This window comes from Oryzias melastigma, linkage group LG7 (genome assembly GCF_002922805.2).
Source record: "Oryzias melastigma strain HK-1 linkage group LG7, ASM292280v2, whole genome shotgun sequence".
NCBI lineage: Eukaryota > Metazoa > Chordata > Actinopteri > Beloniformes > Adrianichthyidae > Oryzias > Oryzias melastigma.
The window spans coordinates 22,804,716-22,830,255 of record NC_050518.1 but is presented as its reverse complement, the minus strand read 5'-3'; the positions used below and the strand labels follow the sequence as shown (position 1 = coordinate 22,830,255).

General features: G+C 39.9%; 1 protein-coding gene across 2 annotated transcripts; it reads right to left on the bottom strand.

The window, feature by feature from the left end:
* Positions 1–521: 521 nt before the first annotated feature.
* On the bottom strand, positions 522–25,394 carry fam120c (family with sequence similarity 120C). 2 transcript variants are annotated; one of them, XM_024292336.2, is made up of 17 exons: positions 23,735–25,394; positions 18,988–19,234; positions 18,795–18,877; positions 17,977–18,105; positions 16,084–16,186; positions 15,923–15,996; positions 15,483–15,757; positions 14,468–14,630; positions 14,232–14,315; positions 13,723–13,894; positions 11,917–12,166; positions 9,119–9,233; positions 8,549–8,758; positions 8,075–8,315; positions 6,743–6,905; positions 5,999–6,062; positions 522–5,915 (listed from the first exon to the last, which is right to left on the bottom strand). In XM_024292336.2, exons 1-17 carry the CDS (start codon positions 24,248–24,250, stop codon positions 5,658–5,660), a joined length of 3,147 nt encoding a protein of 1,048 aa, XP_024148104.1. In that variant the 5' UTR covers positions 24,251–25,394; the 3' UTR covers positions 522–5,657. The 2 variants fall into 2 exon arrangements, with proteins under 2 accessions (XP_024148104.1, XP_024148105.1); XM_024292337.2 differs by having other exon boundaries at positions 6,743–6,878; positions 23,735–25,392.
* Positions 25,395–25,540: the final 146 nt, after the last annotated feature.

Genomic DNA, 25,540 nt, shown 5'->3' with positions numbered 1-25,540 from the left:
TATCGTCTTCGCCATTTTTCCTAGTGGAGTAGGTTTGTGGCGGCTGATGCCTGACCGCTGCTGGGAGGAGCTAATATCGCGAGATTTAGAAGCCCGCCCGACTGACTGCAAGAAACCTTCAAAAATGAATAGGCCTACAGTAAATTAAATAATATTTCACTAATTTTTCTCCAAAACAATAGTTAAAAAGTTGAAATATAAATTAATGTGTGCATTTTATAAATTTTGCCTCGTAGTGTTTTGCTTTAAAGGTCAGAATTTCACTAAAACAACAAAAAATTAGATTTTAAGAATTATTCATTTTGATTATTAATATGAGAGAACAATTGCAATAAAATATATGCTTAACATTTGGTTTTAAAACATGCAAAAAAATTAACAGCATTTTCTTCATAAACATACTTTGTATAGTTTGAAATATATATTTTTGTGTTTAGTTTGCAATTGTAATGGAATTTTTCAGCTATCTCAAACTGTTAGGGATCAAAGAGTTGACAAATCAAGACACTGGACACCATAAATACTTTTTTTTACTAAAAGAATAAATTTTATTTCAGCACTGTAAGTCGTTTCCCAACCAGTACAAACATGACTGCCATCTTTGTCTCTTTCTGGACCTTTCCTCCCCTCCTTCTGTGAGATCGGACCACCAACAGCCAGACAAATTTAAAACAAAATTTAAAAAAAAAATCCAAAAAGGAAAAAAAAAAAAAAAAAGAACATCTTTCTTTTCTCACCTTTTCTCAAGCCGTCTGGTGCTTTCATAATTCTAACGATGACAAATTATACCAACCATAATTATAACAGCAATAATGAGGATGATGATTATAGTTCTATAACAATTATATTATGGATACATTTTAACCTTGTTTTTTTTTGTTTTTTATTTTTTTGCTGCACAGGTACGTTTTGGGTAGTCGTGGGTTCTTTTTTCAGTAGGACACATTCTGCTGAGGATTGACTAAAATCAATGGGGCTCAGCCATCGGGGCGAGGAGAGTGGACGTGTTGGTGTACAGAAACTTTAGGGGTGGTGGCAGTGTAGAGACGGACAGACGGTTATTCCAAAACGAACAAACTGCAGTGAAATGCACAGATCTAACAGATCAGGGCAGGTACAGCTCCTCTCAATGACTCCATTCAACTTCCTGCTTAACAGACAATAATACTGTTTCACTTGACGACACGTCACCGTACACGTTTATCCTGGGACTCGGCTCTATCAACTGAACTTAAGACTTTTTCTAATTGTAACAATAAGGTGCATTAGAATTTGTTTTTAGGTGAAAGCGACTGAAGTTCTTATGAATTTTTTCTGTCAAACATTAGGAGTAAAGACTCAGATTCTAATACTAAATAACTAAATTTCTGTAAGGGTCACAAAAAATACATATAAATATTTTCTTAAATTTTGTCTTTTAATAACAATTCACAGTTGTTCAATAAGTTTGATTTTTTTTTCCAATTAGCAGTCAAATATGAACTTATTTTTTCTGACTATGTGGATTTTCCAGCAGGCAGGTAAAGATGAATGTTTTCTAGGAAGGTTCAGCCACTGGTGTCCACTCAACCAAACTGATTCCAGGGAGAAAACAGGTTTTAACACAGTAACTAGAAGTAGGACAGATTTGGGGCGCAGAAACTTCTGTAACTACATCAGGTGCAGTTATGGGGTCACATAAAGTGTACATTTGCTTAGAACAGCCCACAAAGTCTTGATTCCATCAGAAGAACTCGGAGACGTGGATTTGCCCACAATGCCGGAACACAAACGGGTTCCTAGTTTCAACCACAGAACTGAATACTCGCTGACCTTGCCAGTCTGTATCTCCACAACTACCACTGTATGAAAATGCCATCATCTCACAGACATGTCAGTTAAACTACATGTGCTGCAATATCATATTTATACCATATATAATCATAATTATGAGAAAAATTATTACTTGAGGGGGGGAATTGTTGAGTGAGTCACAGGCAAAGGACTATGGGAAAATGGATGTAAGGAGTACTTTGGTTGTCAGGTTTTGACACGAGATGTTTTGCTGCTTTGTGCGAGGGCGCAGAGTTCAGCTTCCATCAAAAAAGAGATAAATGATTTTCGGGGACATCATGAGAATCAAACATAGTGCAGACGACGATTTTCAATTGGATAAATGGGCGATATTTACCTACATACAGAATAAACGGTGAAGTGGTCTAAAGATGCCATACTGAATACAGGTAAGGAGAATGGCAATCATTACAGATCAAATCTCTAGGTTGGCTAAGCGTATTTCAGTACTAACTGAAGCAATGGTAGAAGATTAAAAGATGTAATAACATTAAAAATAGTAAGAAAAACACGTTTGCACAATTGAATAAGAGTTTAGATTTTTTTTCGGATTTTTTTTCCATTCTGGCTAGATACATACAGAAACTGATTATCAACGTTAATATAACCTTTAACTGTTAGTTGGGTTGATTAGGGGGTGGGGCATCCCAAAGAGAAAAAGAGAAAAACGGCCAATAGAAACGATCCTAACGGGCTAACAGAGCGGCAGAGCAGGAAGTGGAAGAAAAACGGAAATAAGAGGGGCGCTGGGAAGGGGTTGTGTGTTCGTGTTGTGTTTGTTCTTTGTGTTTTGTGTGCATGATTGCTTTTAATGAACATCAGTGGGTGTGTGTGAATGGATGCATGTGCTCTGCAGGGGAATTATGGGGGTGGTTTGAGGGCAGAGAGAAGCTAGTGAGCAGAGGGGGGTGAGAAAAAGTGTCATAACACGGGGGGGATTGTTAGGATAACAAGCATAAAAATCACTGATCAAATACCTATTGAACTAAAAACAGACGAGGACAAAAGAGGGACACTACATCATGTCTTGTGTTGACTTTTTTTTTTCCATACTAGCTACTGTGTAACTTAGGATTTAACATATATGTGTGTGTGTACCAATGTGCTGTGTGTGTGCGGGCGGCCGGCAGGCTCCGAGCCCGCCTGAAACCCCAAACCGTGTCGTTTTAATCCATGCATGCAGACTTGTGAGCGTGGGATTTCTGAAGTCAGTATGACATTGTTACCAAAATGATCTGTGACGAACCGACGGCAACTCCACTGAACTCGAACTGCACAAAAACCACTTCAGCACAAAAGCAGGGAGAATGCTGCTGGTAACAAATGCATCTGTCTTTGATGTGTGTGTGTGTGTGTATTTGTGTGCTGTCGTGTGTGCTTTAACTGTTATCTGGCGCGCGAATCGAGAGAGGGCATCGTCTACCAGATTACACTCCGGATCGCCGCAGAAAAGCTATCTCCAAACGATGTGCGACATTAACTGCATTAATGCCGATAGAAATCAGTTGTGTATGACTCCTAGATAACTTTTCGGCCAGTTGAGTTTTTATTCTCTAGTCTAGTCTTGGTGTCTTGTGTTTTACAGTCTTGAATTAAGCCCCGGCGTCTGTACCTAGAACACCTAAAGCGCTTGAACAGGTACCAAAAAACGGATAACAAGTCGGAACCTCGTATCTCATTCGATGTTGGCGTAAGAGACGGCGAAGCGGGCCGGTCTCACAGAGATGAGAGCAGGTCTTTGATCCCAGCCGGGTCATCTGTAAATGGTTGAGTACATAACTGAGGGGGAGTCTGACGTGACTACTCTAACACACACACAGTCGGGTTTTGTTTGTTTTTTTTCCTTTAAAACAGTAACTTTGTGAGAGAATTTTCTCGTGTCAATTTTGTGGCACACGATAGATCGCCAAGTCAACGTCGTGAGAAAATAAGGTGCTTCTTTGTTGACTTGCCTATTTTCAGCATTTCTTAGTAAATCTCGAGAGATGGCAATGTCCATGGCGAGGATCTCTCAGGTAATATCCGTCGGTCTATTGCGTCTATAGCTGCAGCGGCGCTACCAGCTATCGGTGGGAAGTGTTTACTTCTGTTTGTCAGATGAAACCTACGTTGTGGGGGGTAGGGGGGACTATAACTCTCTACAAACATAAGTGCTCTGATAAAACATTTCCATTTCATTGAAGTTTCAGGTTTGGAGCGGCACGCTTGGGTCCGCTGCACGGCCTTCACTCCCTTGTCGTGTGACTTGCTGTGCAGCCCACAGAGTCGTGTTGAGGCAAGATCTCGAGCGCCGTGACGCAACGAGGCTCTCAGTGTCGGGCTACTGTAATGACAACAGATGTTCAGTCACCAGAGCGGTGAGGCTTGGAGGCCACACCCTTTTTTCCAGGACTTGCTGTCTTAGGAGGTGAGCCTTAATGTACACTTTGGAGAAAAATAAACTTTTAGAAATCTGAAATGATTCCTATGAGTCTTTGTCTTTGCTCAAGGATCCTTTGAGCTTCATTGAGAAGTTCTTGTCTGAAGGAATGAGGTCGGTGTGAGGTGAACGCCGCCTGGCAGCAGTCACCCAGACCTCAACATCCTTCTCCATTTTCATTGGGCAGCATATTAAGTCTTTTTTTTGGCCTTAAGTCAAAAAGGTGCCTCAGAGTTTGCTTTTATACAATGTTTTTTTCTCAACTGGTAGAGGACTGTCCAGTGTGGTTGAACATTTTTTTTTTAAACAAAGTGCTTCTTTTATTTTGAAACCACTCTGTTCACATTCTGACGTCTCTCAAATAGATCTCTACCTTTAAAATGTATTTCTACATATCTTAAGAAAATTGACTCAGCCGCAGGGCACCAGCCTGTCCGGCTGTGGATTCAGCTGTAGGGGCTTTTTCTGATTCATTATTTTTAAATACAACAATAAGTGCTTCTGCTGGGTTAATACAATCAAAGCTTTGGGACAAAAGGACAAAAGGGGGAAGGGACAATCTTGCATACTTGAGGGCTTAAGGTGCATAAATTCGTGGGGTCTCTTAGAGCAAATAAACACTAGTCTATGCTACATAGGTCAAAATCTGAGAGCACAATTTCATCACGATGGTTCCGTGGTGCTCCATTGATAACGGTTATCAACCAACCTATAGGGGCAGGGGTGGGGGGGATTGTTTCTAGCACACATGCTGACACTATTCATGCAGCAGCTGTGCCAAAAATTGCTCACAAACTAACGTTCAAAACATTCCTGCGTGCCCAGAGTCAGACTCTGAGCAGCTCCTTGCAAGACAAACATCTCACAAGATGGCAACAAATCACATCGATGCACAACTAGCATCCACAGCGACCAGGCTTAGCAGCTATGACCATGGAAACCACATCCCAAAAGTCACTGTGATCACAAGCGCAACGTCATTGTGCAGAGATTCAAACCGTGGGACCATCATAAAATAAGAACTGTACAGTTTCTCCTGTCAAACAGGGAAGGGGGGGCTCGTTTCGTTGGTGGGTCGTGATGGGGGACAGCTTTAAGCTCGTTTTGCTCTGAGTGAAAGGGGTGACGTACAGGATTCTTTTTGAGGGGCGGGGCGCTTGCGAACTCGTGGAGAAGACCTTTCTTCATTAAACAATGTAAAACCACATGAGAAAAATAAAAGGGAGCAACAGCTAGGTGCTCGGGTCCATCAGATGGAGCAGCTGCGAGGCGAGGAGGGGCCCTCGCCTCACTTCCTGCTCCATGTGATGACGCCGCACGGCTAGCAGACGGGGCTACGAAAACAGGGAAAGGCAGTCGAACACAGATAACTCTCCGAGAGTAGCGCGTCCTAGCAAGGACGCCATCACTCTTCCTTCTGTAGCGCTTCATCTGACGGGCAGTCGTCAAGGCAACAGGGGGCCTCCACTTCCACCCCCTCTGATTGGTTGTCTCTGCTGGCTAAGGCACACTGGATTGGCTGGACCAGAGAGGCCAGCTCCAAGGGCTGGCCAATGGCGGAGGCTGCTGAGCTGCCATTCAGCTGCTGAGTCTCAGTCTCTGGTGTGGAGCCTTCCTCCTCCGAGGGCTTTGGGGGACTGCTGGATGGGGGGGATGACGACATCTACGGCAGAAAGATGGTGTTACCAAACAGAAAGCATAGAGGAATATTTGCCGTATGGTTTTGATGAGCTAAGGAAGCCGTACCTGTGTTCTATTGGCAGCTGGTTTTTTCCCTCCCTTTAATTTAGCTGGAGTCTCTTTACCCCTCCTGAGAAAAGCAAGAACAAAAACACTTGAGAGAGCTCATCTACAACTAAACTAGAGTAGAAGCTGTGAAGATCATCATGATGTTATGAGACTCCATTCTTCATGACCTCTGATACTGAAACTCTGTCCGGTCAGGCCTGCATCGTGTACAGAACTACTCCTTCACGAACTTGAATGAGTTTAGCCCCAGTCTGTCTGGCTCTTTTTTTCAATTTGTTTGGAAGAAAATTTCTCTAAATTTTACTCTATTTTTAGACTTCCTATTATGTAATTTTTTAATAATTGCTGCATTTTTATTTGTCACAAACTTAATCATAGTTTCCTGTTTTTGTGACCAAACTATGTACTTTGTATTTTTATGTATCATTTGTTATCAAACAGAAACGGCTTGGATTTGAACCCCAATCATATCATGGATTTTTTCTTCCTAAAAATTAGACATCTCTGAGCACAAAAAAGTTATGGTTAAGTAAAGCAAGTAGGTAGGTGTATGTGAAAGAGAAACATGGAAAACTCGAAAACTGACCAAGGGAAACGAGATGAAAGCTTAAAAAAGCTTTTAAAGTCAAAATCTGTGATTCTCAGGATGTTTCATCTACAATTCATACAGCTAAGAAGTTTCCAAATATATCCTAATTTGTGCAAACAGCTTAAAGAACAACGGATAATCCGTTTACTCACCCTTTCCCTGCTCCCACAGACACTACCTGCATGTTGAACCCCCCTCTCCCGCGGACTGGTTTGTTCCCAGCCCACTGGCCAACCACCATACCAGCTATCTCCAGTTTCCCTCCCTGAGGAGGGATGGACTGAAGACCTGAGGATGGAGGGAAAAACGGACAGTCTGGAAAAAAGATCAACAAAAGGGGCAGTTCTTCTTCAACTTTGAGCTTCAAACTGTAAACCTTCTGTTTGTCCTCAAGGAACTAGCAGGTCTTTTTGGGGTTTTGTTTAAAATCCCAGTTAAGTGTTTTATCGTACTATAAAATAAACAAGCATCAATAAAAAAAGTAAACTTTTTTGCTCATAAAAACAGAGCAAATGTTTTTCTATTAAAAAAAAAATTTTTTTTGTCAAAAGGTAAAAAAATCAGCACAAGAACACAACTAGGGCTGTAACAAGTAACCGAATATTCGCTACATCAAAGATCGCTGAATTGCTTTGGTTATAAATATAGTAGGGTGCAATAAAATACTATTCTGTAACAATGTAGTAATGTTGGATTTTAAGTTTATGAACTAACGGAAGTAAACAAATCTTCAAAATAAAGTGTTGGTAAAGCTTCCTGTTTTTAAAGTAAGACTAGCAAGAGCATTTTTCCGTTCAAAAATTCAGACAGAAGTGCGGCACACTGACATAAGTTCTGGAAAAAACGACTTAGAACATTTTCAGGTTTTGGAGTTAAATGATCAAAACAGCAATGATGTTTATGCTTTTTATGTTTATGTTACTGCTGAACTTAATCAGAAGGCTGAAAAATAAAAAAAAACTTGTTTAAAGTGACAAACACCATTTCTTTCTATCTAAATCTTTGTGTTTTTATCAGTTTTGTTGATTCTAAATAAAGGTATAAATGATGGTGATTTAATACAAAAATTTCAAATTTCCATTGATCAAGTAGAGATACATACACATAGCAAAAACATATTAAAAAGTAAGAATTGTGGATCGATTCACAAATAGAACCACGATTGACAAAACAAATACAATTTAAATTCTTTAAAAAAAATAGTAAAAAGATTAATTTAATCCTTATTTGCATCAACATTCAGATAAATTGATCAGACTAATCTCAACAGGTTTTCCACCTGCTTAAATAAAGGTTAAATGAAAAAGAAAAACACAAAAAAACAAAAATGTATCTTTCTGTGCACATATTTCTTATAAGCCAAGTATTCCTCCCCATATAAAACACATAAACTCTCCTTTACTTCGGTTGACTGTACAAACTTCAACTTGAAGAATGAAACCATTTTCATAAAACTTGAAGGTAGACGGCTAGCGTGTCCGTACCTGGGAAAGCTCTGGCTCTGTGCTGCGCAGGGTGATGCGGATGATGCGGGTGATGGTGAGGGGGCATTCCACCCATAGGGCGGGGCGGGTAGAGAGGAGGCAGAGGATAGAAGGGGGGCACCATGGCCGGGGGGAGGAAGGCCGGAGGTGGTAGAGGAGGAGGAGGTGGAGGAGGGCGGGACAGGTTGATGCCCTCCAGGATTGCCTGGCGCATCTTCTCCACCTTTGAGACGAGCTCCTCCTGCAGAACAGAACCGGGTTAGTGGTGGACGTGAACACGGCATGAACTTCACATCACATCTGTGTTGACTGTGAAGTTAAAGCAAACATCTGGAGACACTTCTTTAACATTTAGATGCTAGCTAAACTATTTCTCAGAATGCAACTTCTCCTCGTTTTTCGACTGTGTCATCTTCCATCCGTCACGTTAATACCCGCCCCCCCACACTGGCACGTGCACTGCTTCATCCATACCTGCCCCTCGCACATGTCCAGCAGGGCGGCCCGGTCTCGGGCGGCTCGGGCCAGTTTGCTCTGGAAGAGCTTGCCATCAAAGAAACCCCAGGGGCAGCAGTGTTCCCATGGCAACGGCTGCCCGCAGACATCATTGATGAATAACGCTGTGTCAACACCGGCCATGAAAAGAGCAGCCAGCTGAACGCCGCGGGCATCCACCTTCTCAACCTGACGGGAAACACACACAAATCCAAAACGTCAGAATTCATCAAACGGACAGAAAAACAACAATAGAGCAGAAACATTATTGTTTATGGATTTACTTAAAGATGAGCTGTGCTTTAATCTTGTTTTAATACCAGAAACTAATGAAGAAAGAAGCTGCATGATTAATTAAAGGTTTAATAAACTATCATCCTAATTATTTTGATTTTTAGTTTGAAGCTAATGATGGTTAAGATGTGTGTTTTCCATCCAGTTTACGCATGACCCGATTAGTTGACGAATCGGAAAAAATAATCCGTGATTAGTCAACTATTAAAATGACCGTTTGTGGCAGCACTACACCAAAGTGAAGTGAGGTCTCACCTTGAGCTCCTGCAGCTGGTCGGGCTCATAGAGCTGACTGGAAACAGCTTGGGCTAAGAAGGCATCGAGCTCGTGTCTCTGCAGAATCCTTCCTCCAGGCCACTGCATCATGTACCTGACAGGGAGGGAAGAGTGTCACCGCCAGCAGCAAAAATAATAACGAACAGGTGACATTGTTGTTCCCTCACCTTCACGTTCAGGTTTATATAAAAATGTTAAGTACTCTACAGCAAAAACAACATAAATCTAAGGTTGCATTGGTGCAGAAACACCTGCTCTCATGTCTATCAAACTAAGATTAGCCAACAATGCAAGAGAGGACTGCGGTATAAATGTGAGAGCAACAGTATAAAACACACCAGCAACATTCAATATAGAAACCCAGAGGTTTACACAACAATCTCTTTCTGTGCATGAGACAAATGCTGGGATTATGCAACAACAACTGTAGTAAATGTCATTATTATATTACATATATACAATCATTCCACTGTTTTTCTAATTTAAAGCCAAATTGTGAATTTAGATTATTCTAAATCCTTGACTGGATTGTATTCAGGCCTGATCTGATCAGACATGCAGTCTGACAATTTAATCGGCTAAACCTTTAGTTGCCACTAGAAAGGGATTTGCTATTTTCTACTTTCCAAGAAAGCCCCACCGAGGAAACAAAACACCCAGAATTCAGTTCTTCAGCCTCTAGACTGCTGCTCACAGCCAATAAGGACGACTGCTGTAAACATGAAACACGTACGACTCAATTCTGCATCTGCTGCCATTATTTGCATTCAGGTGTGTTTGAATTTAACAGGAAAGCAGCCCAACAATAGGAAAAGAGGTAGGTGGGTAATTTCCTAAACATTTTAAGTCTAATAATCCACTCAGCGCTTGTAGTAAAAGGTTGCTCTCTTTTTGAGAGGAAACAAAATACTCCTGCTGATAAAAACTGTTGAAAGTACAATTTGTTTCTCCAAACAGGTTATGTGATCACAGTCAGCAGTAACAGCAAGATAACAAAAAAACTCATCAGCAACAACAAATACAGCAAACTGCACTCCCATTATAAAACAGCAGGAACAAAACCTCCTTCAAAAATCATTTATTATTTTTTTAGAGAGCAGCTTCACTCATTCAGCATCTTTACACTAAAGTTTTCTGATTTAATCCAGAAATAATTCCAGAGCAGAGTTAAATAAACTAAATACAATAAAACATTTACTGTGAATGTATGTTGATCATTTAGTTTTTAATTTTTCTTTAAAGGAATTCCATTTTTATTGGACAAAAAGTTGTTAACTTTTAGCTTCTAATGTAAGACTTACTGGTTACATCAATGATCATTTCATCTTCGTTCACTATAAACTATTAAGTTGTGCAAAAACTGTTTTTCTTCAACAAATAAAATAGGTTTTGAATGAAATTTGGACAAATATCATGATGAATGTATATATTTGTTAATTAAAAATACATTGATGATCATACCTAAAAAGAAATCTAGATTTCTTGATTTTCACTGGAAGCTTATCATAAATGAGTAGCAGGAAAATCTCCTGCTACTCATTTAAACTTTGAGCAACAAGCGAATATTTGTGTTATTTATCTGTGTATATGTTGACGTAGTCGAGTGTGACGGTCAAATAATGCAAAGAGTAAATGAGCTTCAATAAAACTATTGAGTAAACAGGACAATATTTTGCAGTTTACACAGTAGAACATGTGGAGACGGATGCCAATATGTAGAAATATTGATGTTTGACCCACTTTGAATAAGAGACGCTAAACAGCATTAATTATTGATGGTTATTCATAATGATCACTGTTAAGATGTTATACTTAAAAACAAAACCTTTTAACCCACTTAAGGTTTTACATCATGACAAATTTCATTTTTGGATTTTTTTTCACAGTCAAAGAAAAGCTTTTTGCAGCAAAAAAATTCAAGATTCTTTTAGAAGTTCTTTTTTAAGTATTTGTTGCGTTTCGGGTAATGAGTTAAATGGAGGGGATGGTGAAGGGTGGGTTGGGGTTTAATAGTGTATGTTTTTTTTGTTTGTTTTTAAATATAAGAAGCACTTTTTCTAAATAAAGTTTGATTTGATCTGTTGATAAACTGAACTCCAACAGCTTTTAGTCTAATGTGAACATAATAGTGAACATAAATGCTGATGAGAACAAACTTAATAGCATTTTATAAACAGAAAAATCTCTCAAAATCTTATTAAGATCTGTACTGTGAGGAGTCCTTTCCTAATACAAATATATGCATGTTATGAATAACTTTTTTAAGTCCTTCTTATTACAGATGTTTTCCTGAAAGATGTACAAAATGAGACAAAAAACAACCAGAAAAGTTCCAACATAAATGCTAATTAAAGACCAAAACTGAAGTAATTGGTGAAAGACCGGACTCCACCCCGATATCATAGTCGTCTTTATGTGGTAGAGAGAATTTCTTTCAAAAAAAGCTAACGTGATCTTAATGAAGCTGCTTCTCTGTCAATGTGCAAATGGAACAGAAATTCTGTCCACTCTAACACACAAATGTGTTGATTTCCAGCAACTAAAACCCCCTAAAAAATCTTAAAGTCATTGACGTCAACTGATCAACAGAATCTTGAGGAGACCGTCTTATGCTCTGATTTCAAACCTCTCAGACACCAAAACAAAAGCAGTGCTCACAGTTAGTCTCTGCTCAGTAGAAATGTTTTTACACGAGTGAACAGGTGCAGACAGAAGAAAGAGTGAAGGTGAAGAGCATCCTGCGGTCACAAACCATCTGTGACTGCAGCTGGTGATACCTGAGCACACAGCACATGAGCAGCAGATGCTGTGGGACTTGTGCTGGGTTGAGGAGGGCTGGGCAGTCGGAGCGAAGGCACGCCAGGAAGGCCCTGGTTCTCCTGGAGCGGTCCTCGCTGGCACGACCCAGCCACAGGCGCCGCAGGTTGGGGCAGGTCCACTCTCGGAAACACAGAGCGGGAACCAGCTCTGGAGTCAGGGCTGACTTGGCCTTACCGCTGCTCCACTCTTTGACGATCACGGGAGGAACTAGGACACGGACGAAGAAGGCACGTCTCCATGACACGGTACAGGTTATAAATTTTCATCTGTTGGAGAACAACTGCACAAAACGTCTTCAAGCATCCTTTATTATTTCTAAAGATTTTAGGCATAATTTTCTAAAAAGATAAAAAATGATTGTTTAATCTTTCCTGCTTTTATTTTTCTGCAAAAACAGAGACATTTTATTCTTTTAGATTCAGTAATGGTGCCGTCTTTCAAACTCGTCTGAAGCAACAAGACGACTTCTCAGAGTTTCTTTCTTGAATAATTGTTATTATTAGACTATTTGAAGGACTGATGGTGATTAAATAAGGATTGATAAACATGGTTTATAAGGTTCCAGCAGCATACACTGAAGACTCTTGAAGATGTTGACTACATTAGGATATAATACCCATTTCACAGCCATATTAGCAAAAGTTGGATCAAGAATCTAACCCGTCACATGTGCTGATGGAAGAGAAGGAGCTTCTCTTGAATCAGACCATACTAATTGTACTTTCCTAAGCAGTCTGTGAACAATTTTAACACTTATCATAAATGTTTCCAACTTTTAAATCAAACTGAGGGAGTGGAAAGTGAGGCTTGTGCTACTTTCATTGTGGGTTGGACATTTTTGTAAAAACAGGAAACAGTTTATAACAACATAATCTTGGACATATTACAACAGATTTACTATATTTCATAACTTTCTAAACATATCTATGGATTTGTAAATTCTAAACTTAAATTTTTTTAAATATCAACCTAAAGCCATATGGAAAGAAATCTGTTTAAAAAAATTGTGAAACAGTGAATGATAAAATACTTATTTCTATATTAGTCTTTGTGATGTGATGATCCGCTGATAACAGAGAATCCATTTTGACATGGAATATAATTAAACCAATTGGTAACAAACATGAAATTGTTATTTTACCCAAGTACATTTGGTTAACTTACTGTGCATCCTGAGATACTTTGTATGCATTTTATTTAATTTTCATTTAAATTAACAGTTTATAACAGAATCATTGATGCTGATTAAGTAAAATATTGTCCAAAGTTTTTTTTCCCCAAGTCTCCATTTAATTTAGTTCATTTGAGTCTTTAATACACCAAACTGTTTTGGCTTATCTTCCTTTTTCATTTAATGACATTTTGAAATGTAAGATTAGTTTGTGTTGTAATAGACCATCATTAACAGCAGTTATTCCATTGAAGTGTAAACACAGAGCAGTGATTGTGAGGTTGTGTAGCGTACAAAGTTATATTTTTTAACCCTAGAGAACACTGGCCTTTGCATAAAAGAGCTTCAGAGCCCAAAGCCTACATCATCAGTCGGCTGAGTTTCTTTGACTCACTGCCTTCCCACCTCTCATCCTCCCAACACTGAACTGTGATTCACACAGTTTGTTCTGACTAAGCCACGGTCATGTCATGTTTCAGTCATGGACCAGATTAAAGGAGGACATGTTGGTGCTCAAGCTTAAGCTTTGCTACTATATCCATTCAAATCTGAAGTTCTCCTCCCCCTCTATATGTTTAATGAAGTCACACACCTTCCAGAGGAGTCCTTTTGCGCAGGGCAAGCCTCTCTAGGCGGCGGTGTGTCTCGGCCAAGCTAAAAAGAACGCCGTACGCGTACTGTCTGGCAGCACGGAACAGCAGAGAGGCAGGAGGCAGCTCAGAGTTACACTCGTCCTCTATACACACTGGCATCTTCATCTCTCCCTGAGGGAAGAGGAGGTGGAGAAAGAAAAACAGAAGACAGATTAAAATCTGGACATTTTTTTATTTTACTCTCAAAAGCCCATCAGAAGACAAAATGTCTTTAAGACCTTGGAGAAGAAAAACCGGTTTCATTTAAAAGTGATTGAACTCATTTTCATGTAATTGCAGAAAATTAGGTTTGACACTGATTTTCCATATTTATTTATTTCATACACTTAATAAAATGTTCTAAAATAGAGAGCAGAGGGAATGGGACAAATATTAGCTGAAACACTTCAGTGGTTTTCATGGCTTATTCTCTAAACTAATAAATTAATAAGCAACACAAACATTTTACCTTGGTCAGAATGTGGTAAATCTGGGGGTACATCAGTCCTCTTCTGTGTCTGTGTTCAGCTACACGAAGAACCTCAGCACTGACCTGATATAATAAAAAATATTTTTAAAAAAAAAGTGAAAATCGAGTATCTGGGTCTGGACCGACAAGTCCCAGATCTGTTGCAAACATAAACCCGTCCTCAGCAGAAGCTCCAGCCCGCACACATGCTTCAAACTGGACCAGGTGAGCCTCACCTGAGGCAGTGGGGGTGTGGTTATGTCCATGTGACTGCGCGTCGCCATCGACAACAGTGACGGAATGTTTGACCCGCTCCCGTTGCCTTGGGAACCGTCGGCGGAGGCTGAGCCCCCTCTTCCAGCAGGTTCCTCCCACCGGGAGGGCTTGTCTGTCAAATGGCTGATGAGAGAGCGGAAAGTGAGTTAGAAAACCTAAAATGATGACAATGCAATCTGAAAAAAGATTTTTTTTGATGAAACGGTACTTGATGATATTCCACTGATCAGCTGAATGAAGGTCTCTAAAGTCAACATGCCAACAGGAATCCATGTGGAGCTGAGCCTGATGCTGTATGCAAACTAACAGTTACTCAGATCTTCTATCTGCAATTCAGCTCTGCAAAAATCAAATCAAATCAACCTCTGACTAATGAAGAGACTCGGCACCAAAGTATGGTGCAGAACCACAAATGAAGAACGTGTTAGTTATTTGGGAGTCATAGAACCACTGAGTAATATTCTGTATTTTTAGGTTAAATTGGAGCTTGGTAAATATTAATCCTGAATCCAATTTCACAGTCAAAGCCAGATTCTTCCTTAACAAACTAACAGGAATGAATCTATAAGAATGACAATAAATTATAATTTCATTAACATTTTCATTTCTTTGAATGATTCTATTCAAAGGGTTAAACTAATAGATTAGTTACACAAAATGAAATGCATTTAAAGTGTTTACTTCTTTAAATGATCATTGCTCCTTAAAGTAAAAAAAAAAATCCAAAATGTTTTTTTTAATTGAGTTTATAAAATGAAAACAAATTCTAAAAGTAAAATATGAGCCTTGGTTTAATTATTTGACGATTTAATTAAAATACTTTTTTTAATTGATAAATGTGTCATAAACAAAATTTCTTTGAGGAGAAATTTTAAATGCTTTATGATAATGAGAGACTCTTGGATGAGCCGGCCATCATTTCTACTTCCTGTCTTAGTGTTTCCTGTTAGTGTTTAGCTGCAGCTGAAAGTTTACTTTGCGTTGCTGTCGTTGGGCTCCTCTCCATCTGATGATGAGGAAGGAGACGGGGAAGGACCAGGCTGGGTGCTGGTGTGATGGTTTGGTAATCGACTCCCCCCCTGTGTGGAATCATACGGGGCTGACCAGTCGGAGAAGCCCATCTTTCCTGTCAGTGTGTCGTTGCAGTCCTGGGATGGCGGCGGAGGGGCCTGGAACAGGGCGGCGGAGCCAGGCCCGAAGGGAGCATTGGGAAAGGGGGGCTTTAGCCCTGGAACCTGGGGAGGGAGGAACTGGGTTTGGTAAGGGGAGTGGGGATGGGAAGGAGAAGGAAGAGAAAGACAAAAAGGGAAGAGGTGAGGAGATGACTTTCTTTAAGCAACAAGAGAACAGCAACCCGCTCAAAAAACTCCATAATCCACTTTCCTGCAAGTCAGAGCTGAAGTGAACAGATCTACCTGGTTCTTTCCAGGCTGCATGGGTCCCATGTGGCCAGGTGGTCCCCCAAAAGGAGTGGGTCCAAACCCAGGTACTGAGCACAAAGAGATGCATAAGATTTTTTTACAAATGTGAAGAAGAAAAAAAGGAGTTTGTCTTTTCTGAACTGCTTAGTACTCACAGATAAAGGAGGAAGGCCCCATGCTGGGCGAGCGTGGTTTGGAGGCAGCTGAGAAATAGTCCACAGCTTTCTTGAAGCGCTCCACTTTGTCTTCTGTGCGTGACTGCAAAGAAAGGAGACCTTCACTCAAACCCATATGAGACCAGGAGTCTGCCAAGCTGACTAACGAGTCAGAACTGATCAGTAATATTTAACCAAAGAATACAAGAAAATGTCAGGAAAATAAGTTACTACAAACTTCTTTTGAGATGATTAAAAAAGCCGAAGCAATGAAGAAATCAACCACGGAAAAAACAAAATCTAATAGCTAAATAACGAGTTTAAAGATGCATAAAATATAAAAGTTTGAGACAAAAAAGTTAAAGTCCTGCGTAAAATATAAAAAAAAACACTGAATTGTGATAACTGTTTTTTGTTAAAAAGGGAAAATTTGTAAATGAAATCAACATTTCGGTCGGTCATTTCTCAACTTTTAGATTCCAGACTAACACAGAATCTTTTCTAATTTAATTTAATAGAGATTTAGCGATTTTTATTTTGAAATAAAGAGATCAATCAGGACTGTACTAAAATGATTTTCTCCAGCTGAACAGATCCATGTTCTGGATTTGATTAGTTTAACTGAGCTAATAAACTTTGGCTAATATGTTAACGTTAAAGCTTCTGACCATCCTGACAGATCTGATAGAAACCACGGTGGTGAAACATATTTACATTAGGACATTCCTGGATTCGACACAACAGGCTAACAACCTCCTTGTTCCACGTTTCTCCACGTTTAGCTTTCAGAGGTTCTTAAGGTTGTGTCTGAAGAGAATCGGTGACTTTAATCACCACTTCAAGTCATAAAAAATGTTCTACAAACAAAGCACTTCCTGCTGCAGCTCCTTATTGCTGTTTGTCATCTGCTGGACAGATTTAAGTTTCTGCTTTTGGAAGAAGGTTCTGGTCAATGAGTACAGTAGAGCTTCTGATTGCTGGTCCCACAGCACCGACACGTTGGATTCGGGCTATCGATTGTTAACTCAGAATAGATGCTTTAATTGAGAACTGATGTGCTGAGACTTTCAGACGCTGACCCAAGCAAAACACCCCAGATGTATATTCTTTTGTTGCATCAGCAAAAATTTGGTTAAAAAAAGAAAACAACAACTGAGGAATATGGAAAAATAAATAAATGAAGCAGAATGTCAATATTTATGCAATTAAATTACGGTTGAGCGATATAGAATTTTTTTATATCACTCTAGTTCTTTCCATATTGTGTGATAATGATATATATCACAATATAAACTAAATAACTATATTTGTCACATTTGAACACTCGGCTCAAAAAGAAATTTATAATCATCAGCAGGACGTTCAAATTTAAATATTTATTTTCTATTATACTTTCAACATAACAGATACACTGAAAATCATGCAACCACTTATTTAAATAAATAAGAAAAGGTACAGTATATATATATATATATATATATATATATATATATATATACATACACTGAAAATTAGTGCAAAAGCTCTCAAGTTTCAAAAGAGAACGTGATTAAATTTGACCACTAAACTGTTTCTTCAGTTCCATTAAAAACAAGGAATTCTACAAATAAATTCTAATGCTTTCAGGCTTCATAAAACAAACATTGTGGTCACCAAATCAACATTTTTTATTAAACTTTTAGTTGCTGCCATAAGACCAGCGGGTTTGTTTTCCAGTTCTGAGTGGCTTCTACTGGCGAGTGCCAATTTTGGACCCTTCAAAGTAAAAGTCAATCGCGACACTCATTCCCATATCGAGAAAAAGTTTCATCACAATATCTATGGTTGTTGTTTTATCACCCAGCCCGAGATTAAATTATTACAAACGATAGTGAAAAGGTTGGTTAAACCTACCTGTGACTGTTTGAAAACATCTCTGGCGATGGCGTCGAGGTTTCCCAAATCCTTAATGGACGAGACGTACTCAGAGACGGCTTTGATGACCACCTCGCACGGCGGCAGCACCAGCTGATGGGCTCGCACCTGAAACAGCCACACAAGAGTTGGGCTGAGAGGGAGGCGACATGGTACTGCAAAGATTCAGGTCACAACTAATGACAGCACGCAACAGATTTCACTTTTCTGAAAATTCAGTACATTTCTGCAGTTCTAACTTCCAACTGTGGGCAGCTCAGGGAGCAACAAAGAATGAAAGAAGCGCATCAAACCAAGCAATCATTATCATAAATCATCAATCTGAAGGTATTGTTGTTCTGGTACAGAAATAAACTGTCCATCCGAGTGTCACATATCACAGCACCAAAAAAGCAAATTACAAAACCAGACTTTTGGTTGCTTTATTGTTATGATGGCTAATTTCTAACAAGCAAGTACAATTTCACACATTTATTAAAAACACACTACTTTTGCTATTTGTGAAAAACCACCTAAAAAGAAGCTGACTGAAGCAGCCCTGTCACCAATTTCCAACATTTCTGAGCATCTTTGCTGCAAAACCAGCAAATCTGGGAAATGCAGCATTTCCCAATCTCTCTGTTCCTGCAGGATTAAAGTGGCAGGATAGTGCAGATGTCAAGTGTAAACATAGAAAAGCTACAAGTTCTGGAAGCACAGTGCACTGATGCGAACACAGAGTGGGAGACAAATGTGGTGTCTTCTTACAGATTTCTGCAACATCCAGCAGACTCTATAAACCCAAAAGCAGTAAGTACCTTAAGGGAAGCGAGCGGGTGTTCTGGTCCCAGCAGACTCCAGTGGAAGGCAGCCAGGTCCTCATCAGGCAGAATATGATTCCCTGCAACAAGAGAACCTCTTTAGCTGATCTGCTAGGCCAGCAAATGAGAAAAGGGAAGAAATTCAGTAGCTGATATTCGTTCGAGCTGAGATGCGTGAGCCTGTCCTCACCCAGCAGAGCAGCAAAGAGTGACAGGTGTTGTGTCTTCAGGCCGAGCTGCCTGGCAGCCTCAGACAGCAGATACTGGTGTGTGGTCAGGTTTTTGCCATTCCAGCTCAGTTTAAGCGCGTGTGAGGAAAAGTAGGCCGGTACGTTGCAAAGGGCAAACTCGGAATCCTGAGCGATGAGGCCGGCAAACCCGTAGTCTCTGTAAAGAGACAGCACTTCCTGGTGGTGGTCCTCCAAAGTCTGCACAACCTGAAGACGAGAAGGAAAAACTTCAGTTTCCATGTAAAACTGGAAATGAATCATCTGTTAGACATCAATCTTGATTGATTATCCACAAATATTAGCAGTGAAAGGTCTTTTAGGATCTAAACTTTCTAGAAGTCAAAGAGCCTTTTCACAAAGTCACTGACTGTTTAATTTAAATACAGAAATCCATGTTTGGGAATAAAAATGCAATTAAAATCTGACATCTACATAACAGATGACCAGATGTTGACATGCTACTTGTCCACAGCTTCTTTATGACTGCTCACACTTTCTTTTGGTTGAGGTGAAAAACGGCTGCAGCAGTTCATCTCCAACTACTGATAATGTATTAAGATGTTACAATCTTATCAGGGTTCCAACACATTTCTTCAAGTTAAATTCAAGACCTTTTATGGCCATTAGGGCTGCCATGATTAGTCGACTAATCGACGACTAATCGACTATTAAAATAGTCGACGACTAATTTAATAGTCGATTAGTCGTTACTTTATATTGTATGGAGTCGGACTGTAGTAAAGTTAAAAGTGATAATGGCATTATGCTAGCTTTTTTAACTATTTCGGCATTTATTATGTTTTTTAGGCTATTTTGGAGTTTAGCTAATATTTCATCAACATGCTAACTATTTTGGCTAATTTAGGATTTTTTTATTTTTTAGCCTATTTTGGAGTTTAGCTAATATTTCAACTGAATGCTAGCTGTTTTAGCTAATGTAGGCTTTTTTTGTTTTTAAGGCTAATTTGGCATTTAGCTAATATTTTAGCTGGCTTTCAGCTTTAACGATTTCAGCTTCAGTGTTTTCAGCTATTAATTTCAGCATCTTCAGCTTTCAGCACTGGCATCTTTAGCCACCAAATTCAGCATACAGCATTCAAAATAGCATATTTGCTGGTAATGCAACATATATCTAGTTTTTAGTTAGTTTAAAGCTAATGATGGTTACGATGTGTGCTTTACATCCAGGTTATGCATGACCCAATTAGTCGACTAATCAGAAAAAATAAGCAGGTCGACTATTACTAGTCGACTATTAAAATAATCTTTTGTGCCAGAACCAATGGCCATGTACATCAAAAATTAAGACCAAATTTCCAGCTTAATTCCCATTTTATTCATTTATTCTTGTTTTTTTAACTGTATCTTCTTGTCTTGTTTGTGGTCTATGTCCTGATGGTTTGGTCCATAACAATTGATTCTGCTGTTTTTCATTCACATTTGATCAAAGTAATTTAAGTGAAAAAAAAAATTCAACATGAAATGTGAAATGGTGAAGTTTCAAGGAGCGCAGTTTTAAGGCTCAGGTATAAAAAATTCAAGACTTTTTTAAAACCTTTTTAAGGCATTATTTCCAAATTCATAAATTCAATGCTTTTAAGACTTTTAAAGACTCTGCAGAAACCCTGTCTTATTACAATTGGGGGCAAATATTTTTTGTTTGAATGTTCAGAAATGTAAAAGTTCCTGGTTGTTTGAGGCAGATTTTGTTCTCGGAGTCACTCAAAATGCCATGTATTTTCATTACAGCCCCCCTACTTGAACTTAATAGCTCACATCCATAGATTTTTCCTGCAACCCACTTAAACACAGAAACCTGATGCAGATTCTGAAGAAGAGAATGCATACCTGCAGGAATATTTCTGACATTCGGACATTAAGTAGGAACTGTAGCACTAAACTGAACAGACTAGAAACAGTGATGTTGCATTCAAGTGGGTTTCCTTTGCTGGAGAGTCCCCTGAGAGCATTTCTGAACTGCCACTTTATGAATATTATTGTAATTAATTGATTAAAAGTGTAATTATGTGCAATCTGATGAAGCCAGTTAACTAGCAACCTGAAAAGGGGTCCTGTGAATTCAATCATGAGAAATGGCACAGTGAGTTGACTAGGACTTTTGATCTGGATGTTTTAGTGCCATAAGAACAAGAAGTAAAAATCCTAGAGCAAAATGAAAATAATACAACCTCGTTTTTTAGCAAAAATCCTGCCACATGACACCATTTCCTCAGAAGAGAAAACAACTGCAGAATGAAATGACAGCTCTGCCTCGGAGCTTCATGATTACTGCAGTTATTACCCTCACTTTTTTTTTTTTTATACCCGACAGTAAAGAAACAAACCTGACCAAATTTATTAAAAGTAAAAGAAGTCCAAAGATAATCATACAAAAGAAGGGCTTGATAAGTGACTAATTGGCACCCTTTCATGGTTAAGTGCAACAAACTGTGAAACTAAAAACCAGTTTTAACAGTCAGACAACAGTACTTCTAACAGCGAGACTTCAGGGGTTGCAAAATATCTGAGCAGGAGCTTCACAGATAAGATCAGCACTGGGTTTAGTGAAGGTGCAATTTGAGCAGAGAGGTGAAAAACCAGGAGCATCAAAAGCTGGAATCTAGTTTACAGTACAGCTTTGTGAAGCCCGCTCGCGGACATTAAGTCTGGATAAAACGGAGACAGCAACCAACCACACAGCAGTTTTAAGTGGCAGGTTGTTGTTTTCGACATTTATGCTCAGAAGATGCTGCACAGAAGAAGCTTTTAATTACACAGACATGCAAGCAGATGGAAAACAAGACACAGAGAGGTTTAAAAAATGGACAAAAAGGAAGTGATGAAGACACTGGAGTAGTTGTGACACTCCAACACGTCACAATCCCATTTGTGTGTTCTTCTATTACTATGATAAATTTCAGATAAGACGCGTGTCATAGTTAAGGCCCGGGGGCCGGATGGGTAATTCTATCCAGCCCTCCAGACCATTTTATTTTATTGTGATTAATGACCCGAAGTTATCTTGCGTTTATTTCTAACTTGTATCATTTTGACAAAATATATTTTTATGGAGAGTAAAATTATTGAAAGTTCTTTAAGGTTAAATTGATTTGTTCTGGAGTAATATTGCTGCCCTATTTTTTTTTTCATAGCAATGTTAAGAAGTTACGCTTTAAAAGTTTATTTTTAGAGTGTTCAATAAATGTTTGCCCTGTTAGACCCGCGAGTCGCGACCCAAAGTGTGTTTTGGATTTTGGCCACTTGTACGATTGAGTTTGACACCCCTGGGATAAGACAACCAGCTATTTTACTATAGTAAATAAGTGTATTATAGTCAAACAAATGTTAAAATTTGAATAAAGCATCAGCTAACACATGGGGGCTACAACCTTCAACACTTCAAGAGTTATTTAGGTCGAATTCTCGCTAACAACAACTTAATAGGAGCCACAAAGTCCAAATTCACCCTTTAGAAAACAAAAATTAGCATTAATGTTATTGTTACTATTATGATAACTATGAATGAATTATTGTTTTTGGCATAAACGTAACTATTAAGAAAAATTTGCCTTTATCAAAATATAAAATGGTTAACTTTTAACAAATGTTTGTAAGAATTTTTGGTAACACTTCATAATAAGATTTCTTAAACTTTATCAACACATTAACTAACGTTATAAATATATTTATATGGCGTTAGTAAGACATTCATTAACACAATAAGTTGAATAAAGTTTATTAAAATACTTGGTTAGGTTCATTAATGTCTAAAATTAGACCATTGTCTACAAAGGCCATAATAATAAACTACTTACAAGCCTAACACATGTCTTAACCATCTTTGTCAACATTATATTGAGTAGTTTTGCAGCACCTCATCTAAATTACCAATCTTTTATTCTATAAAAGACACCTTGTGTCATTTAGAATCACTAAATGCAGAAAATATAGAGGTAGGTAGTGTAACAATCTTAAAATACAGTTTATTTTACCATTTGTGGTTCATCTGAGCCAGAAATTTGCAAATCTATCAAACAAAAATTAGTCAGAGCTAATTAAGTTAACTTTATCGAAACCATAAAATGGACTCAGAATCCTAGAATGTGCTAAGAAATAGAAAGTATGCCTGTTTGTGTTCCATTTTTAATATTGAATATGTTGTCAGCCACATGTGGCTCCGGAGCCTCAGGTTGCAAATCCCTGAGCTAACTGAAAAAGATTAGATGTACACAGGTACTATTTTCCCATTGTAAAACACAGGGGGGGCTATAAATAATGATTCTTCTGAGCTGCTCTTTAACAATACATGAAAAGGTTCATCCAGTTTATGTTATGCAATAGTGGGACTAGATTAGGTCATCTTGTGATGCCTATGGGATTCTTGGCCCAGCAGCTGCTGACTAGTCAAACAAATCTGTTGCTCTGGATGTAGTTCTCATCCCTGCAGACCATCTCCAGCACATACATGAGCTACAGCTTAAAAACAGTCATTTTGATTAGTTGAATCTGTGCAGAATAGCTGGTCCCAGCTGGGTTTTATTTCTGAGGTGGATGGTGGCGGTTTCATTTGCCCACAAACTGGAAGGAGTTAAAAAGGTGGTGAGTGATGTAAGAGGCTAGCAGGGCGTGTAGCATGAAAGGGTAAGTGTAAAGTGAACAGCCCCACACCAAAGCAAGCGCACACACAGCCGGTATCGCTTTTCTCACCCGCACTCGGAAGCGAAACATGGCGAGGCGGACGCAGTGGCTGAGGCAGGCCGGGGGCAGGAACCATGCCCGGGGAGGCGGGGTGGCCTTGCTGCTAACGTGGTTGACTATCAGCTGCGCCGTCTGTCTCTGGCCCTGCGCACGCCGCGCCCACTCGGGCCAGCGCTCCTTCCCCAAAGTGCCGTTGAACACCACGACCAGCTCCAGGCAGCCCTGGTACAGACAGGCCTGGGACAGGGCGGCCAGGTAGCCCAGCATGGCGTTCCACTCGCCCCCGCACACCCAGTCCGTCTGGTAGCCGCCGTACAGGCGCTGGAGGCTGGAGTCCGCGTCGATCAGGATCCTGGCAGGCGGAGGCGGGGGAGGCATGGGCCCGGGGTGATGTGGATGGTGGTGTGGGTGATGATGATGAGGGGGCTGACGGGCCGCCGTGCGGGCGAGCTTAAGGAGGTCCACCGGGACTGCGGCCCCGGGACACCGCTTCTCCAAGTATTCTTGAAAGCCCTGCACTCCCATGACGGTGTTGTTCAGCCGGTGTGTCTGGCCGGGAGCGGGGTCGAGATACGTTCTGTACGCCGTGTTTGTAATGTGTTGTAGGGGAGACGGGAGCTAGCTGTGCACCTTAGGCAAGCTAGCTCGTCTCCGATGTAGTGACAAACTGTAGTTAAGTTCGCGCCGCAAACGCACAGAAAAAGGCACCCGAGCTGTGGAAACCTGCGCACAAATGTGCAATTGAGTCTGAATGTGTGAAATAATCCGAGTTACTGAAATGCCGATTTCTCAGTTTAGACTGTGGCTACTCGGTTTAGTGTCCATCCCTTGGGATTTTTGGTTGGATGCCAGCAAAGGCCAGTGTTGCTTCCTACGACCAGAAAAAGTTCAACAGATTTCCTGCTCCCATAATTTAGCCTCGACAAGACCGGGTTTCGAATCGCTATTTGACAGCAACAAAAAGCATGAAACGTGAAGGTGGATTTTTGTTTAGAAATCTACATCGAATTATACTTTTGCTGGTTAGTGCACATTAAGATCCGTAATACTGCGCATTAGTCAGCGACCCACAGGCTGGATGGCCAGTTGGCGGACATAATGTTCTCACGAGAAGCTTGAAAACCGTTCTTTCTATGACAGCGATTTTTCCTTTACATTTGTATCTCACGAGCTCTAAGAAGTTCCGGTACTTTTCAAAAATGCTATTCGTTGCCTCCCTGCTGTCAGACTTTGTGTCAAAAAACAGTTAAGCATGTGCCTGCTAGTCTGGGTGGCTGTACTTATATTTGCTAGCGGAGGCTAGCCGTTAGCTGCTGGCAGGGTCCCGGCGTGATGTGACGCGTCAACTCCCGAAGACAAGTCCGGGGCGGACACGACGCGGAATGAAATGGATGTTTGACGAAATAAAATAAAAGTAACTAAAAGAAAATAAAAACAAAAGCCCGATGGTGCCTCCCTCGCTATCTTCCACACTCACGGCTTCATGTTGCAGAGGGGAACGTTACTTCCAAGCGACATCAGCCATCTTGCGACTTCCTCGCGGCCCAATACAGTGGGAGGGTGGTGAGGGAGGAGGCGGCAGTTTCGCGGTGGATTTTGGGAAATTGAGTTAACAAACGAAAAGTGTTCAACTGAGACTATTGTTTCGTCGAAGCACAAAAAATACAACTACCAGCACGAGGGCAAAAACATGTCTGAGGTTAAAAAGCTAGAGGGTAGAATGTTTTTTGATTGGTCTACTAATAAATTAAGGTCAAATTCAGTTTTTTTTATTTTGTAAGGACCAAGAAAAGGTATATTCTTGAAACCCTATTG